This window comes from Pseudophryne corroboree, chromosome 3, assembly GCF_028390025.1.
Source record: "Pseudophryne corroboree isolate aPseCor3 chromosome 3, aPseCor3.hap2, whole genome shotgun sequence".
Lineage (NCBI taxonomy): Eukaryota > Metazoa > Chordata > Amphibia > Anura > Myobatrachidae > Pseudophryne > Pseudophryne corroboree.
The window spans coordinates 6,847,689-6,863,165 of record NC_086446.1 but is presented as its reverse complement, the minus strand read 5'-3'; the positions used below and the strand labels follow the sequence as shown (position 1 = coordinate 6,863,165).

At 46.9% G+C, this 15,477-nt stretch overlaps 1 protein-coding gene across 1 annotated transcript in view; it reads left to right on the top strand.

Annotated features, from left to right (window-relative positions):
- The first annotated feature begins 2,823 nt into the window (after positions 1-2,823).
- LOC135054522 (gastrula zinc finger protein XlCGF57.1-like) overlaps positions 2,824-15,477 on the top strand; it is a 32,936-nt gene continuing 20,282 nt past the window's right edge. The window contains exons 1-6 of the mRNA XM_063957656.1: positions 2,824-2,927; positions 3,928-4,077; positions 5,140-5,331; positions 7,632-7,710; positions 7,829-7,926; positions 8,067-8,178. Coding sequence (XP_063813726.1) covers positions 4,000-4,077; positions 5,140-5,331; positions 7,632-7,710; positions 7,829-7,926; positions 8,067-8,178 — 559 coding nt within the window. The 5' untranslated portion in view covers positions 2,824-2,927; positions 3,928-3,999. The remainder of the gene's footprint in view (positions 2,928-3,927; positions 4,078-5,139; positions 5,332-7,631; positions 7,711-7,828; positions 7,927-8,066; positions 8,179-15,477) is intronic.

Sequence of the window (15,477 nt, the reverse complement as noted above, 5' to 3'; positions counted from 1 at the left end):
GAAATTGTATTAAAACAGACTTCACTATTATCACCTTTGTTTCATTTCCCTATGGTGGAACTGAATGTGACGTAAGTTGAAGTTTGGGAAGATTGTCGTGACTAGGACCTCATCCGTACAGCGCAGGCTAAGTCATTTGCTCAAAAACCTTTTATTGTATCACTGTGGTGAGGGGTGAAGGAAACCTCATAAGGGCACATGTAAGCCAGCAGAAGTACTTTGCGCACAGAGTTATCAATACTACCCTCGTTTGCAACATTATTAACGGTGTCTAAGAAGTGATGTCTTATGGGTGTTGGCCAAAGCTGGAAAAGAATTTAGGAGCCAGAACCTTCCGAACATTTCCTTCCAAAACTTACTCCACACGGTTTATAATAGATTTCCAAAGATGAAAGAGCCTTGGGAAAGCCTACCAAACGTGTAGGAAGTTTCCAGTGTCTGCATTACACCCCTAACACCTATTAAAGGCCCCTGGGTAAATTTTGTGTCTTTAGAGAAGGTTGTCTATACCACCGTGATGAGTTGTAGAGTTCCAACCGTTGCAGAGCCTAATGAGCTAGTATGCTTGGTTTGAAAGATTTTCTGCCAATAAGATTTGTGTACCATATCCAAAATACGCCCTTATCTCACACAAGACACAGCAAAAACTCTAATCCATGCTCTCATTATCTCCCGCATTGATTATTGTAATAGTCTCCTGACCGGTCTTCCCAAACATAGGCTCTCACCACTACAATCCATTTTGAATGCAGCTGCGAGACTAATCTTCCTCGCCAGACGTTCATTGTCTGCAGATCCGCTCTGTCAGTCCCTCCATTGGTTACCGGTATTCTACCGTATTAAATATAAAATACTTTTACTCACATACAAGGCCATTAACCAAACTGCACCAACATACATCTCTTCACTCATCTCAAAATATCTCCCTACCCGACCTCTCCGCTCTGCACAAGATCTACGTCTCTCATCCACACTCATTACTTGTTCACACTCAAAATTACAGGACTTTATCCGGGCTTCACCCACTCTGTGGAATGCCCTCCCACGCACAGTAAGACTCGCCTCTAGTCTCCAAACCTTTAAATGTTCCCTGAAAACTCAACTCTTCAGACAAGCCTATCAAATTCCAGACCCACCCACATAACCTTCAGTGCTTCCCTATCTAATTACATCTTCTGTAGAATATTCATAACATCACATATCTTGTCTTTCTTTAGTCTCACACCCTCCTGACACTTGGATAACTTTGTGGGGTATCATCATACAACCCATTAAGAACCTAGCAATCTGGTGGACCATTATGCAATAGGTAGCATCTATCCTTGTGTATCTATGCCTATTTCCCTATAGATTGTAAGCTTGCGAGCAGGGCCTTCCTACCTCTGTCTGTCTGTTTTTACCCAGTTTTGTTCTATTACTGTTGTTCTAATTGTAAAGCGCAACGGAATATGCTGCGCTATATAAGAAACTGTTAATAAATAAATAAATAAATATCCTGGAGGTCCCTCTACTACGCTGAAGCAAAGAGGGCAGTGTGTGGAAGAAGTTCTCAATGACTATATAATGTGGAAAGTATGAGAAGGGCCCTGAATGGAGACACAAAGAGACTCAAAGGCGGTGAGAGCACTGGATAGATCCTTATTGTCAATTAAGGAGGTTCAGAAGTAACGGAGATGGAAGTATTTCCAAACTCTGAGCGTGGTAAGTTCCAGGATGACTGTACTGTGATGTCTGATACTGTATGCCTGATACGGAATACACCCGCTTCTGTCCAAACTTTAAAGAATGGGACATGGATACCTGGAGCAAAGTCAGGACTAAACCAGAAGGAAGAAACATGGCAGTGGTGTGAGATGTTCCAGCAATGGACAGTGGGAGTGATGGTAGGGTGATCTACATTAGGGATTTTTCGGAAGTCAAGGAATAATTTCTATCGGGTAAGGAAAACAACATTCCTCCAGCGAGACCCATTGTTTTGCACTAGGGTTAATGTTTTTGTCACACGCCAATTAACCTGCCATCATATTTCTGGATTGTGGGAGGAAATCGGAGCACTCAGAGAAACCCACCCAAGCATTGAGAGAACATACAAACCCCAAACAATGAGGGCCATGGTGGAAATCGAAGCCATGACTTCGGTACTGTCAGGCACTACTGCTAACCATTACACCATCCGTACTACATTCATCCTAACTTTCCAAGATCGTGGCAGTGATTGCTATTTACTAAAATTGGTACAAGTAGCCTTCAATAAGGGAGAGATGGTCTATGAGAGACGTCCCACACACACTAATTACCTGTGTCCGCGGTGCATCTCCAGCCCGGGGAAAAGTTTTATTTTTTATTTAAAAGTGGGAATAATTGTATCACATCTGATGTCAGGACTACATGTATTATTCCTATACACCGGTAACTTGTCATTTAATGTGGTAATATAACTCTGCAGCGTCCCCAGCGCCAGTGTTACATTTATACTGGTTATAGACACTCTGATACCAACTGGCCACTTCTAGGGATTCATGTGGCCAAGAGCCACTCTACTTCCGGTATCTGCGTTCCATACCTTACTGCCTGTGCATTCCACCGTACTTCCGCTATCTGCAATCCACCCATCGTACAGCATCTGCGTTCCACACGATTTCCGGTATATGCGGTCCACCGTACTTCCGGTATCTGCGTTGCAACACCATACAGCCTATGCGTTCCACCCTACTTCCGGTATCTGCGTTCTAAAACCTGACAGCCTCTGCGTTCCACCAAACTTCCGGTATCTGCGTTCCAGCAGCTTAAAGCCTCTGCGTTCCACCGTACTTCTGCTATCTGCGTTGCACCCCTCATCCGGAATCTGCGTTCCATCCACAGGAATAGCGTAATTAACGTCCATTGGTGCAAGTTCTGGGTGTAGAGAGACGTGTCCACACCAACAGGTAATATACTGTACAGGGGAAGCAGCCTTTGGTATCCTGTTGTTATTATTATTATACAGGTGGAGCTGCCTGTGGTGTCCTGTTATTATTAGACAGGAGGAGTTGCCTGTGGTGTCTTGTTACTATTATTATACGGGAGGAGCAGCCTGTGGTGTCCTGTTATTATGATTATTATTATACAGGAGGAGCAGCCTGTGGTGTCCTGTTATTATTATTATACAGGGGCAGCTTCCTGTGGTATCCTGTTGTTGTTATTATTATTATACAGGGGGAGCAGCCTGTGGTATCCAGTTGTTGTTATTATTATTATACAGGGGGAGCAGCCTGTGGTGTCCAGTTGTTGTTGTTGTTATTATTATTATACAGGGGGAGCAGCCTGTGGGGTCCTGTTGTTATTATTTTACAGGGGGAGCTTCCTGTGGTATGTTGTTGTTGTTGTTGTTGTTGTTGTTATAATAATAATACAGGGGGAGCAGCCTGAGGTGTCCTGTTGTTATTATTATTATTATTATTATACAGGGGGAGCTTCCTGTGGTATGATGTTGTTGTTGTTGTTATAATAATAATAATACAGGGGGAGCAGCCTGAGGTGTCCTGTTATTATTATTAATTTTATACAGGGGGAGCTTCCTGTGGTATCTTGTTGTTGTTATAATAATACAGGGGGAGCAGCCTGTGGTGTCCTGTTATTATAATTATTATTATACAGGAGAAGCAGCCTGTGGTGTCCTGTTACTATTATTATACGGGGGAGCAGCCTGTGGTATCCTGTTGTTATTATTTTTATACAGGAGGAGCAGCCTGTAGTGTCCTGTTGTTATTATTATACAGAGAGAGCAGCGTGTGGTGGTGGTGGTGGTGGTGTTATTATTATTCAGGAAGAGCAGCCATTGGTGTCCTGTTATAATTATTTTACAGGGGGAGCAGCCTGAGGTGTCCTGTTATTATTATTACATGTGTTGTCTGTGATGTGTGTTATATGTATTATATTTATTACTAGACACTCCACCCCTGAAGAACCAGAGTCCTTATTACACGTCACACGTTCAGTATTCTCACTGATTAACTCAGGATGGACACGGCCAAAAGTATGAAGACTGAGAGGATAATAAATTTAACCTTGGAGATCATCTACCTGCTGACTGGGGAGGTGAGGGGATCTGGGAGCGTCACAGTGACATCACTTATATCTACAGTAATAATACAGGGAAATGACTGGGGAGGTGAGGGGATCTGGGAGTATCACTGTAACATCACTTATATCTATAGTAATACTACAGGGACATGACAGGGGAGGTGAGGGGATCTGGGAGTGTCACAGTGACATCACTTATATCTATAGTAATAATACTGGGACATGACTGGGGAGGTGAGGGGATCTGGGAGCGTCACAGTGACATCACTTATATCTACAGTAATAATACAGGGACATGACTGGGGAGGTGAGGAGATCTGGGAGCATCCCATATATCTATAGTAATAATACAGGGACATGACTGGGGAGGTGAGGGGCTCTGGGAGTGTCACAGTGACATCACTTATGTCTATAGTAATAATACAAGGACATGACTGGGAGGTTAGGGAATCTGAGAGCATCACAGTGACATCACTTATATCTATAGTAATAATACAGGGACATGACTGAAGAGGTGAAGGCATCTGAGAGCATCACAGTGACATCACTTATATCTATAGTAATAATACAGGGACATGACTGAGGAGGTGAAGGCCTCTGGGAGCATCACAGTGACATCACTTATATCTATAGAAATAATACAGGGACATGACTGGGGAGGTGAGGGAATCTGGGAGTGTCACAGTGACATCACTTATGTCTATAGTAATAATACAAGGACATGACTGGGAGGTTAGGGGATCTGAGAGCATCACAGTGACATCACTTATATCTATAGTAATAATACAGGGACATGACTGAAGAGGTGAAGGCATCTAGGAGCATCACAGTGACATAACTTATATCTATAGTAATAATACAGGGACATGACTGGGGAGGTGAGGGGATCTGGGAGTGTCACAGTGACATCACTTATGTATATAGTAATAATACAAGGACATGACTGGGAGGTTAGGGGATCTAAGAGCGTTACAGTTACATCACTTATATCTATAGAAATAATACAGGGACATGACTGGGGAGGTGAGGGGATCTGGGAATATGTGCAGTGATATTTGTTATCTATCCAATACACAGGATTTCACAGTAGTCAAAAAGACACTTAGTGAGTGTGAGACACCCATCAGCTGTCCCCGTGTGTCAGGAGGACTGAGCAGGATCCAGAGCCACATCACGGTGCCTCCACCTCACTCACTGATACATGAGAGGCACAATGACCAGAAGATACTGGAACTCGCCAACAAGATCATTCAACTGCTGACTGGAGAGGTGACTGCTGGAAATGGGACATTATACAGTAACACCAGGGGATGTGTCTGGGTGATGGCTGGAGAGGTGACTGCTGGGAATGGGACATTAATACAGTAACACCGGGGGACGTGTCTGGGTGATGACTGGAGAGGTGACTGCTGGAAATAGGGCATTATACAGTAACACCAAGGGACGTGTCTGGGTAATGATTGGAGAGGTGACTGCCGGGAATGGGACATTATACAGTAACACCGGGGAATGTGTCTGGGTGATGACTGGAGAGGCGACTGCTGGGAATGGGAAATTATACAGTAACACCAGGGGATGTGTCTGGGTGATAACTGGAGAGGTGACTGCTGGGAATGGGGCATTATACAGTAACACCAGGGGATGTGTCTGGGTGATGCCTGGAGAGGTGACTGCTGGGAATGGCACATTATACAGTAACACCAGGGGACGTGTCTGGGTGATGACTGGATAGGTGACTGCTGGGAATGGGACATTATACAGTAACATCAAGGGACGTGTCTGGGTGATGACTGGATAGGTGACTGCTGGGAATGGGACATTATACAGTAACACCAGGGGACGTGTCTGGGTGATGACTGGAGAGGTGACTGCCGGGAATGGGACATTATACAGTAACACCAGGGGATGTGTCTAGGTGATGACTGGAGAGGTGACTGCTGGGAATGGGACATTATACAGTAACATCAAGGGACGTGTCTGGGTGATGACTAGATAGGTGACTGCTGGGAATGGGACATTATACAGTAACACCAGGGGACGTGTCTGGGTGATGACTGGAGAGGTGACTGCCGGGAATGGGGCATTATACAGTAACACCAGGTGATGTGTCTGGGTGATGACTGGAGAGGTGACTGCTGGGAATGGGACATTATACAGTAACACCAGGGGATGTGTCTAGGTGATGACTGGAGAGGTGACTGCTGGGAATGGGGCATTATACAGTAACACCGGTGTCGTGTCTGTGTGATGACTGGAGAGGCGACTGCTGGGAATGGGACATTATACAGTAACACCAGGGAATGTGTCTGTGTGATGACTGGAGAGGCGACTGCTGGGAATGGGACATTATACAGTAACACCAGGGAATGTGTCTGGGTGATGACTGGAGAGGTGACTGCTGGGAATGGGACATTATACAGTAACACCAGGGAATGTGTCTGGGTGATGACTGGAGAGGTGACTGCTGGGAATGGGACATTATACAGTAACACCAGGGGATGTCTCTGGGTGATGACTGGAGAGGTGACTGCTGGGAATGGGACATTATACAGTAACACCGGTGTCGTGTCTGTGTGATGACTGGAGAGGCGACTGCTGGGAATGGGACATTATACAGTAACACCAGGGGATGTGTCTGGGTGATAACTGGAGAGGTGACTGCCGGGAATGGGACATTATACAGTAACACCTGGGGACGTGTCTGGGTGATGGCTGGAGAGGTGACTGCTGGGAATGGGGCATTATACAGTAACACCAGGTGATGTGTCTGGGTGATGACTGGAGAGGTGACTACCGGGAATGTGACATTATACATTAACACCGGGGAATGTGTCTGGGTGATGACTGGAGAGGTGACTGCTGGGAATGGGACATTATACAGTAACACCAGGGGATGTGTCTGGGTGATAACTGGAGAGGTGACTGCCGGGAATGGGACATTATACAGTAACACCTGGGGACGTGTCTGGGTGATGGCTGGAGAGGTGACTGCTGGGAATGGGGCATTATACAGTAACACCAGGTGATGTGTCTTGGTGATGACTGGAGAGGTTACTGCTGGGAATGGGAGATTATACCGTAACACCAGGGGATGTGTCTGGGTGATGACTGGAGAGGTGACTGCTGGGAATGGGACATTATACAGTAACACCGGGGTCGTGTCTGGGTGATGACTGGAGAGGTGACTGCTGGGAATGGGGCATTATACGGTAACACCAGGGTGTGTGTCTTGGTGATGACTGGAGAGGTTACTGCTGGGAATGGGAGATTATACAGTAACACCAGGGGATGTGTCTGGGTAATGACTGGAGAGGTGACTTCTGGGAATGGGGCATTATACGGTAACACCAGGGTATGTGTCTGGGTGATGACTGGAGAGGTGACTGCTGGGAATGGGGCATTATACGGTAACACCAGGGTATGTGTCTGGGTGATGACTGGAGAGGTGACTGCTGGGAATGGGACATTATACAGTAGCACCAGGGTATGGGTCTGGGTGATGACTGTATCACTGTGTGTGTCAGGTTCCTATAAGGTGTCAGGATGTCACTGTATATGTCTCCATGCAGGAGGTGGAGTATATAGAGGAACACAGGGGTCTGTACAAGGACGTAATGATGAAGAATCACCGGCCCCTCACATCACTGGGTAAGAGGAGACTGTCATGTATTGTACAGGGGAGAGCAGGTATGGGGTCCCCTATATACACACATCATCTGATAATCACATATATACACTGTATTCAGTCACTGTGTGTCTCCTACAGATGGACCCAGTAACAGAGATACCCCAGAGAGATGTCCCCGTCCTCTGTATTCCCAGGATTGTACAGAGGAGAATGACAGGATCCCACAGGAGGATCAGGTAGGTGGGATTTAGGGTCTCACCAATATACCAAAGTGACTGTCACTATATGATCTGTAAAGGAGCTGTGTGTGTCTTATACACTGATATTATACTGTTTACTCTCTAATTTTGAATCGTGATTTTCTCTGAGTGTTTAGGGAGAAGTTATGACTGATATAAAGGCCGAATCTATAGAGGGAGAAGAAGATACGTATGTGAGGGGTGATCAGCAGTGTAAGGAGGAGGAGATCCCTACAGATATCAGCACAGGTGAGTAATAAACACTAGTTACAGAATAGTCACAATTCTCCTTGCCCAGTGGTGGAGACAGGATACACCAGTTTATATTATACTCCTGCTCTCCCCCTCACATCATGTCACTGTGTGTTACCAGCCAGAGATCTGACAAGTCTCCTCCCCACACTCTCAGGTGTATCTCATACATCAGGAGCCATCAGTCCCTATCATACTCCTGCTCTTCCCCTCACATCATGTCACTGTGTGTTACCAGCCAAGGGATCTGACAAGTCTCCTCCCCACACTCTCTGGTGTATCTCATACATCAGGAGACATCAGCCCCTATTATACTCCTGCTCACATCATGTCATTGTGTTACCAGCCCAGAGATCTGACCAGTCTCCTCCCCACACTCTCTGGTGTATCTCATACATCAGGTGCCATCAGCCCCTATTATACTCCTGCTCTCCTCCTCACATCATGTCACTGTGTGTTACCAGCCCAGAGATCTGACAAGTCTCCTCCCCACACTCTCTGGTGTATCTCATACATCAGGAGTCATCAGTCCCTATTACACTCCTGCTCTCCCCCTCACATCATGTCACTGTGTGTCACCAGCCCAGAGATCTGACCAGTCTCCTCCCCACACTCTCTGGTGTATCTCAGACATCAGCAGCCATCAACCTCTATTATACTCCTGCTCTCCCCTCACATCATGTCACTGTGTGTTACCAGGCCAGAGATCTGACCAGTCTCCTCCCCACACTCTTTGGTGTATCTCATACATCAGGGGACATCAGCCCCTATTATACTCCTGCTCTCCCCCTCACATCATGTCACTGTGTGTTACCAGTCCAGAGATCTGACCAGTCTCCTCCCCACACTCTCTGGTGTATCTCATACATCAGGAGCCATTCCGCCCTTAAATTGCGTTCTGTTCGCAGTCTAAGGAGACGGACTGCGATGCTGGTGTGGACACTGTGGCTGTGCAGGGACCCCAATATATCCACCAGGGCATGGGAGCACAGGTCGGATAGCAATATATCCATTTCAATATGGCTCCATAGTACCCGGTGGTGAGGACCAGCATAGGGGATAAGGCGCTTGATCTGAAGGCGATTGATCTGTAGCCGCTCCCCCAGCTCCGGACACCATCTACTGCTGTTGTTCCTGCCCTGGAGCTGCCTCACACTCTCCCTCACTCCCTGACTGAGACTCTGGGCGCCATCTCCTCACTGTAGCTGCGACTGGTTTCCTGGACTGCAGGGCAAGTAATATCTGCCTGATTCATCAGCACTGTGATTTCACAGACACTTAAGTATTCTACATGTCATTATAAGACAGCGTTAGTTAAGAACAAGTGTACCTTTACCAGAATGTATTGTACGAGTATTATGATATATGCATCCGGTCTCTGACCATGCATTGTTTTATATATATATATATAGGAAAAGGGATAGGGGTACTAGCGACCTACAGTGTCTAATAGAACAATAAATATGAAGAATTTGTCAGGATACGTTCTTATAAGAAGTAAAAAATGTGTTTATACAAAATATTACTTAAAAAGGTGGGCTAGGTGGGCGGGCCATCCAGCATGGCTGCTTTTTAGATGGGCTCCGTCTTGCAGGCTGAGAATCCTCAAGCATCCTCCTGCAATCTGCCCCACATCCTCCGGTGTGACCCTTCCAGCTGTTCCCTGGACTGTGGGGAACTTGGGCATACCCTGCAAGAGGAGGTACAGGACTGTGTGCCCCCGGAATCTGTCCCTCAGAGAGACGGCCTGCATGACCGCCGGTGAGCAGACTGGCACGAAAAGTGGACGACCGGAGCTGACCCGGACTCTGCTGTCCTAGCATCAGTCGCTCACGCTGAAATTGCCTTACCTGCTGCTCCTTGGTGATGAACCTTGTGGATCGTGGCCGTGTGGATCCGTAGACCCGTGGTGACAGACTGTGATTCCTGAATCCTGCTGACTACCTGGTTGATCTTCTGCCCGGCGCGTGTGGAGGATCCCGCGGCTGGCTGCAGTGCGGCGCCGGGACGGCAGCTGCTAGCGGCTCAGTGACCCCTGCATCTTTTCCAGCTCCCCCTGCTTTTATTCCCCCTGGCGGTGCTTAGGCCCTCGGAGACGGTGCTGTCGTGGCAGAGCGGTGGGTGCCACCCGCGACTGAGGCCCGGTGAATGAATACACCGGACAACGCCTGAATATGACAGCGGGGTGGGCACCGGCCAAATATGGGGCCGAGAGCAGTCTGCCGGGCACCGTTTGATCGTGGAGGGGGTGAGTGTCGCTCGTGTTTCAAGTCCGGGGGAGGGATGTCTGCTACTGCCCTAGCGCTGCCCTCTGCCAGCCTCACTCCTAAGCCCTGAGGACCGGGATCTCCAGGAAACCACTCTGACGGCTGGAATCACTTGTCCTCCTGTGGTGGTCGGACAACGGGGGTGACAGTTGAGGTGGGTTGTTTGTGTGCCAGAAACCGCTGGGGTGCGATGGGGGACCCGCTGGAGTGCCTTTCCTTTATTGACTGCAGCTTTGGAAAGGGGGCATCGGTGGAGTGTGCTCCGTTACAATTGGCCTTGCACTGTTTAAAGGTCTACGACGGATCACTGGCTGCTAGATCCAGTTGCTGGGACTGCATTAATCCCGGGTGAACTTGTGTGGATCCCTTTACATTTAGTTATTGCCAGCTGGCCAATTGCCTCTACTCCACTCTCTTATTAATGTTTGTATTGTTATGCCTTGCTTGATTTACTTTTCTTTCTTTTTTGTTTTTGTTTTTTCCTTTTTTTTGCCCACTTTCGATATTGTAATTATTATTACTGTTTGATTCTGCCCCACAGAGCACAGGCTCAAGGTATAGTGGGGATCATTATGGTCATATTAGTCCATAGTCTCTCAGGCTATATTGCCATCTAGTGGCTATTTGTTGTTGTACTGTTCAGTTACATTTAATTGGATTTATTTCTCTGCAGTTACATTGTAGAGTTCTCTGCCCTGCGCAATCTATGGTGTTTCTAACAGTGTTTTTCAATTCTATTCAGCTGTAATTTTTGCCTACACCTGGCAGTTGAATGGCGACTTGCCTAAGATCTACTGTTTCAATTGTTTGTTTTTTGGGGGTTTTCAAGCATAGGCCTGTTAGGACTTATTAGTTTAATAGGCGGTAGGGCAATGCTGCTGAGCAAGTGTTCTCGGCTCAACACAATTAATATCATGTAGTAGTGATGTATATTTGACCAGGTGGCTCTGTTGCTCGTCTGCAGATTGTACTAGTATTATAGACGTATAACTGTGCAGGAGTTCTCTTTGGTTACGACACTTGGATACGTGGCCTCACTGCCACCATAACTTTGCGGTAGGGTGGATGGTGTGTTATGGACAAATACGTCCATAGGACCTTGTCTGTCAGATCATCCCAATCAACTGTAAACACTAGAATGAGTAAGAACAAGCAGACTCAAGGGAAATCGCATCCTCCCTCGCCCTCCCAGGGGGGGGTAACCTCCCGGATGGGCTGACGGACATGGATATGTCATTAGACCAGACATCCCTTTCCAGAATGGCTCAAGAACTATCCAAATTCTTGATGCCTCAGATAGATAGCAAACTTGAAAACATACAATTTATTGATCGAAAACTTGAACAGATCCAGACAGCGCTAGACACCACACTGGCTAAACTTGAGACAAATTCCTCTAGACTCACTTCAGTGGAGCAGAGGATGGGCGATACTGAGGACCAGGTGCAGACACTGCAGCGCGCCTCAGATTCTCACTCAACTGTTGTTGCAGCTATGCAAGCTAAGATAGACGACTTAGAAAATAGAGATAGGAGCTCGAACCTGAGATTTGTGGGTATCCCGAAATCTGTCCGTGATTCGCAACTCCCAGAATTCCTGTCTCAGGAGGTCTTCACTGCACTGGGGGTTCCTGAAGGGTCGTTTCTGCCTCACATAGAGAGAGCCCACAGAATTGGTCCGACGAGGCCGGATGTGGACTCGAGACCGAGATCGGTTATCGCTAAATTTATTGATTTTCGTATGAAGGAACAAGTTCTCCGTTCCTACCGTAGTGTTTCCCAACTGAAGGTGAGGGACAGGACTGTCCTCATTTTTCAGGATTTTTCTGCCTCTGTGGCGCAGAAACGACTGAAGTTTTCTAATGTCTGGAGGTTACTCCATGACAATAATACTCGGTTTGCATTGATGTACCCAGCCAAGTTGCATATCCACGACAATGGGCGCACATTTTTCTTTTCAGACCTGAGTGAAGCCAAATCTTATGTTACTAGAATGCTTGATCCCAGAAGTCCAGATACTCCTTAACTTGCACATGTGTAATTTATTCTAATTTTCCCGCTTAGTATAAAATGGTTATACATACTTATTAGAGCTACTTGGTCGATTTGTTCTCACATTTATCTTATGTTTTTAGGTTCAACACAAGTGTCACTCATACTAAGGACGCTTGTTTGGTTAGTGTGGTTTGGAAAAATAGTTAGAAAATGTTTGAAGCAATGTATTGATTTTTTGTTATGCTTTTTGTTCAGTCTGCGCCTGGTCTCCCCTCCCCGTGGCGTGGGTTGCCCACGCGCGCTTTGTAATATCTATCCGCGGCTCCCTGCTTGCTGGGACAGGGAGTGGATAACTGACCCATGCACCCTCATATAGGTATTGGCTAATTCCACTCATGATCCTCACTCACACCCTGTGGCTCTCACTGGTTCTGGTTTTAAGGTAATCTCTTGGAATGTTGGGGGACTAAACTGTTAAGCGGAAGCGGATGGTAACACACTTGAAGAGATTCCGTCCCCACATTGATTTTTTGCAGGAAACGCATTGGCTGGACGTGCGGATTCCCCTCTTAGAGCTCCATGGATAGATGGCTGTATTTCGGCTGATTATCATAGAAAGGCGAGGGGGGTTGCCATCTTATTTCACAAAAACCTGAATTACACCATTTTAAATTCAATTCAAGATAGTGAAGGCCGATATTTGATATTAGACATAGAAATTTGGGGAACAAAGTACACCTTAGTGAACGTCTATGTGCCTAATGTGGGGACTGTAGGTTTTATACAGGACCTGATGGGCCTACTCTCGCAGAGGGACAACTTTGCTTTGGTAATAGGGGTCGATTTTAACTCTGTAAATGACCCTACTCTAGATAAAAGGCCTCCCCCAATAAATTTGACTTCCCCATTGTGGAAACAGCTGCTATTGATGAGGACCACCCTCCAGCTCACAGATATATGGCGGCTGCTGAACCCCACAGACAAGTCGTACACATTTTACTCTAACGTGCACCGCTCATGGTCCAGAATAGACGCTGTGTTGATAGCGGACTCCTTATTGACGTGCGTGAAGAATACTGATATACACAATATCTTAATATCCGACCATGCTCCCGTTACCCTAACTTTAGAAAGGACTGCACATTCAGACGTCACTAGATTTTGGCGGTTTCCTAGTTATTTATACAAGTCGGATGACTTTCGGAAATTTCTCACGAGCCATTGGTTGAATTATTTGGACGACAGCTTAGACTACTGGGACAGACCACATATTTTTTGGGGTGCGGCCAAAGCGGTTCTCAGAGGCCAAATAACTAAATATGTAGTTAGACACAAAAGAGAGTCCACAGCTACCAACCGCTCATTACATACATCCATGTCCGAGGCCCTCCATGAGCACCTTTCATTGTCAACGGAGGACTCACTACACAAATACACTCAAGCTAAACAATTATTGAATTACTTTTTATTGTCCCAGGCCAAGAAAGATATAGTATTTCTCTGACGTCCTAGTGGATGCTGGGGACTCCGTAAGGACCATGGGGAATAGACGGCTCCGCAGGAGACTGGGCACATCTAAAGAAAGATTTAGTACTATCTGGTGTGCACTGGCTCCTCCCCCTATGACCCTTCTCCAAGCCTCAGTTAGATTTCTGTGCCCGGCCGAGCTGGATGCACACTAGAGGCTCTCCTGAGCTCCTAGAAAGAAAGTATAGTTTAGGTTTTTTATTTTACAGTGAGACCTGCTGGCAACAGGGTCACTGCAACGAGGGACTAAGGGGAGAAGAAGCGAACCTACCTAAGTGGTGGTAGCTTGGGCTTCTTAGGCTACTGGACACCATTAGCTCCAGAGGGATCGCACACAGGACCCGACCTCGTCGTCCGTTCCCGGAGCCGCGCCGCCGTCCCCCTTACAGAGCCAGAAGCAAGAAGGTCCGGAAAATCGGCGACTGAAGACTTCTGTCTTCTCCAAGGTAGCGCACAGCACTGCAGCTGTGCGCCATTGCTCCTCATACACACCACACACTGCGGTCACTGATGGGTACAGGGTAAAAAAGAGAGGGGGGGCAAAAAAGATTTATATGCAGCTATAAGGGAAAACACTCTTTATAGGGGATATCCCTGTGGTATATAGCGCTCTGGTGTGTGCTGGCATACTCTCCCTCTGTCTCCCCAAAGAGCTTTGTGGGGTCCTGTCCTCTGTCAGAGCATTCCCTGTGTGTGTGCTGTGTGTCGGTACTGCTGTGTCGACATGTATGATGAGGAAAATGACGTGGAGGCGGAGCAAATGCCTGTGAATGTGATGTCACCCCCTGCGGGATCGACACCTGTGTGGATGGACTTATGGAAGGAATTACGTGACAGTGTCAACTCCTTACATAACAGGTTTGACGACATAGGACAGCCGGCTACTCAGCTTGTGCCTGTTCCAGCGTCTCAAATGTCATCAAAACGCCCGCTACATCAGATGACAGACACAGATGTCGACACGGATACCGACTCCAGTGTCGACGACGATGAGACTAGTGTACCCTCCAATAGGTCCACCCGTTACATGATTGAGGCAATTAAAAATGTATTACACATTTCTGATAATACCCCAGGTACCACCAAAAAGGGTATTATGTTTGGTGAGAAAAAACTACCAGTAGTTTTTCCTGCATCTGAGGAATTAAATGAGGTGTGTGAGGAAGCGTGGACTTCCCCCGATAAGAAATTGATAATTTCTAAACGGTTATTGGCAGCGTACCCTTTCCCGCCAGAGGATAGGTCACGTTGGGAAACACCCCCTAGGGTAGATAAAGCGCTGACACGTTTATCAAAAAAGGTGGCACTACCGTCTCTGGATACGGTCGCCCTGAAGGAACCTGCTGATAGAAAGCAGGAAACTACCCTAAAAGCTATTTACACACACACGGGCATTATATTGAGACCAGCTATTGCATCGGCATGGATGTGCAGTGCTGCAGCTGCGTGGTCGGATTCCCTGTCGGATAATATTGATACTATGGATAGGGACAATATTTTGCTGACGA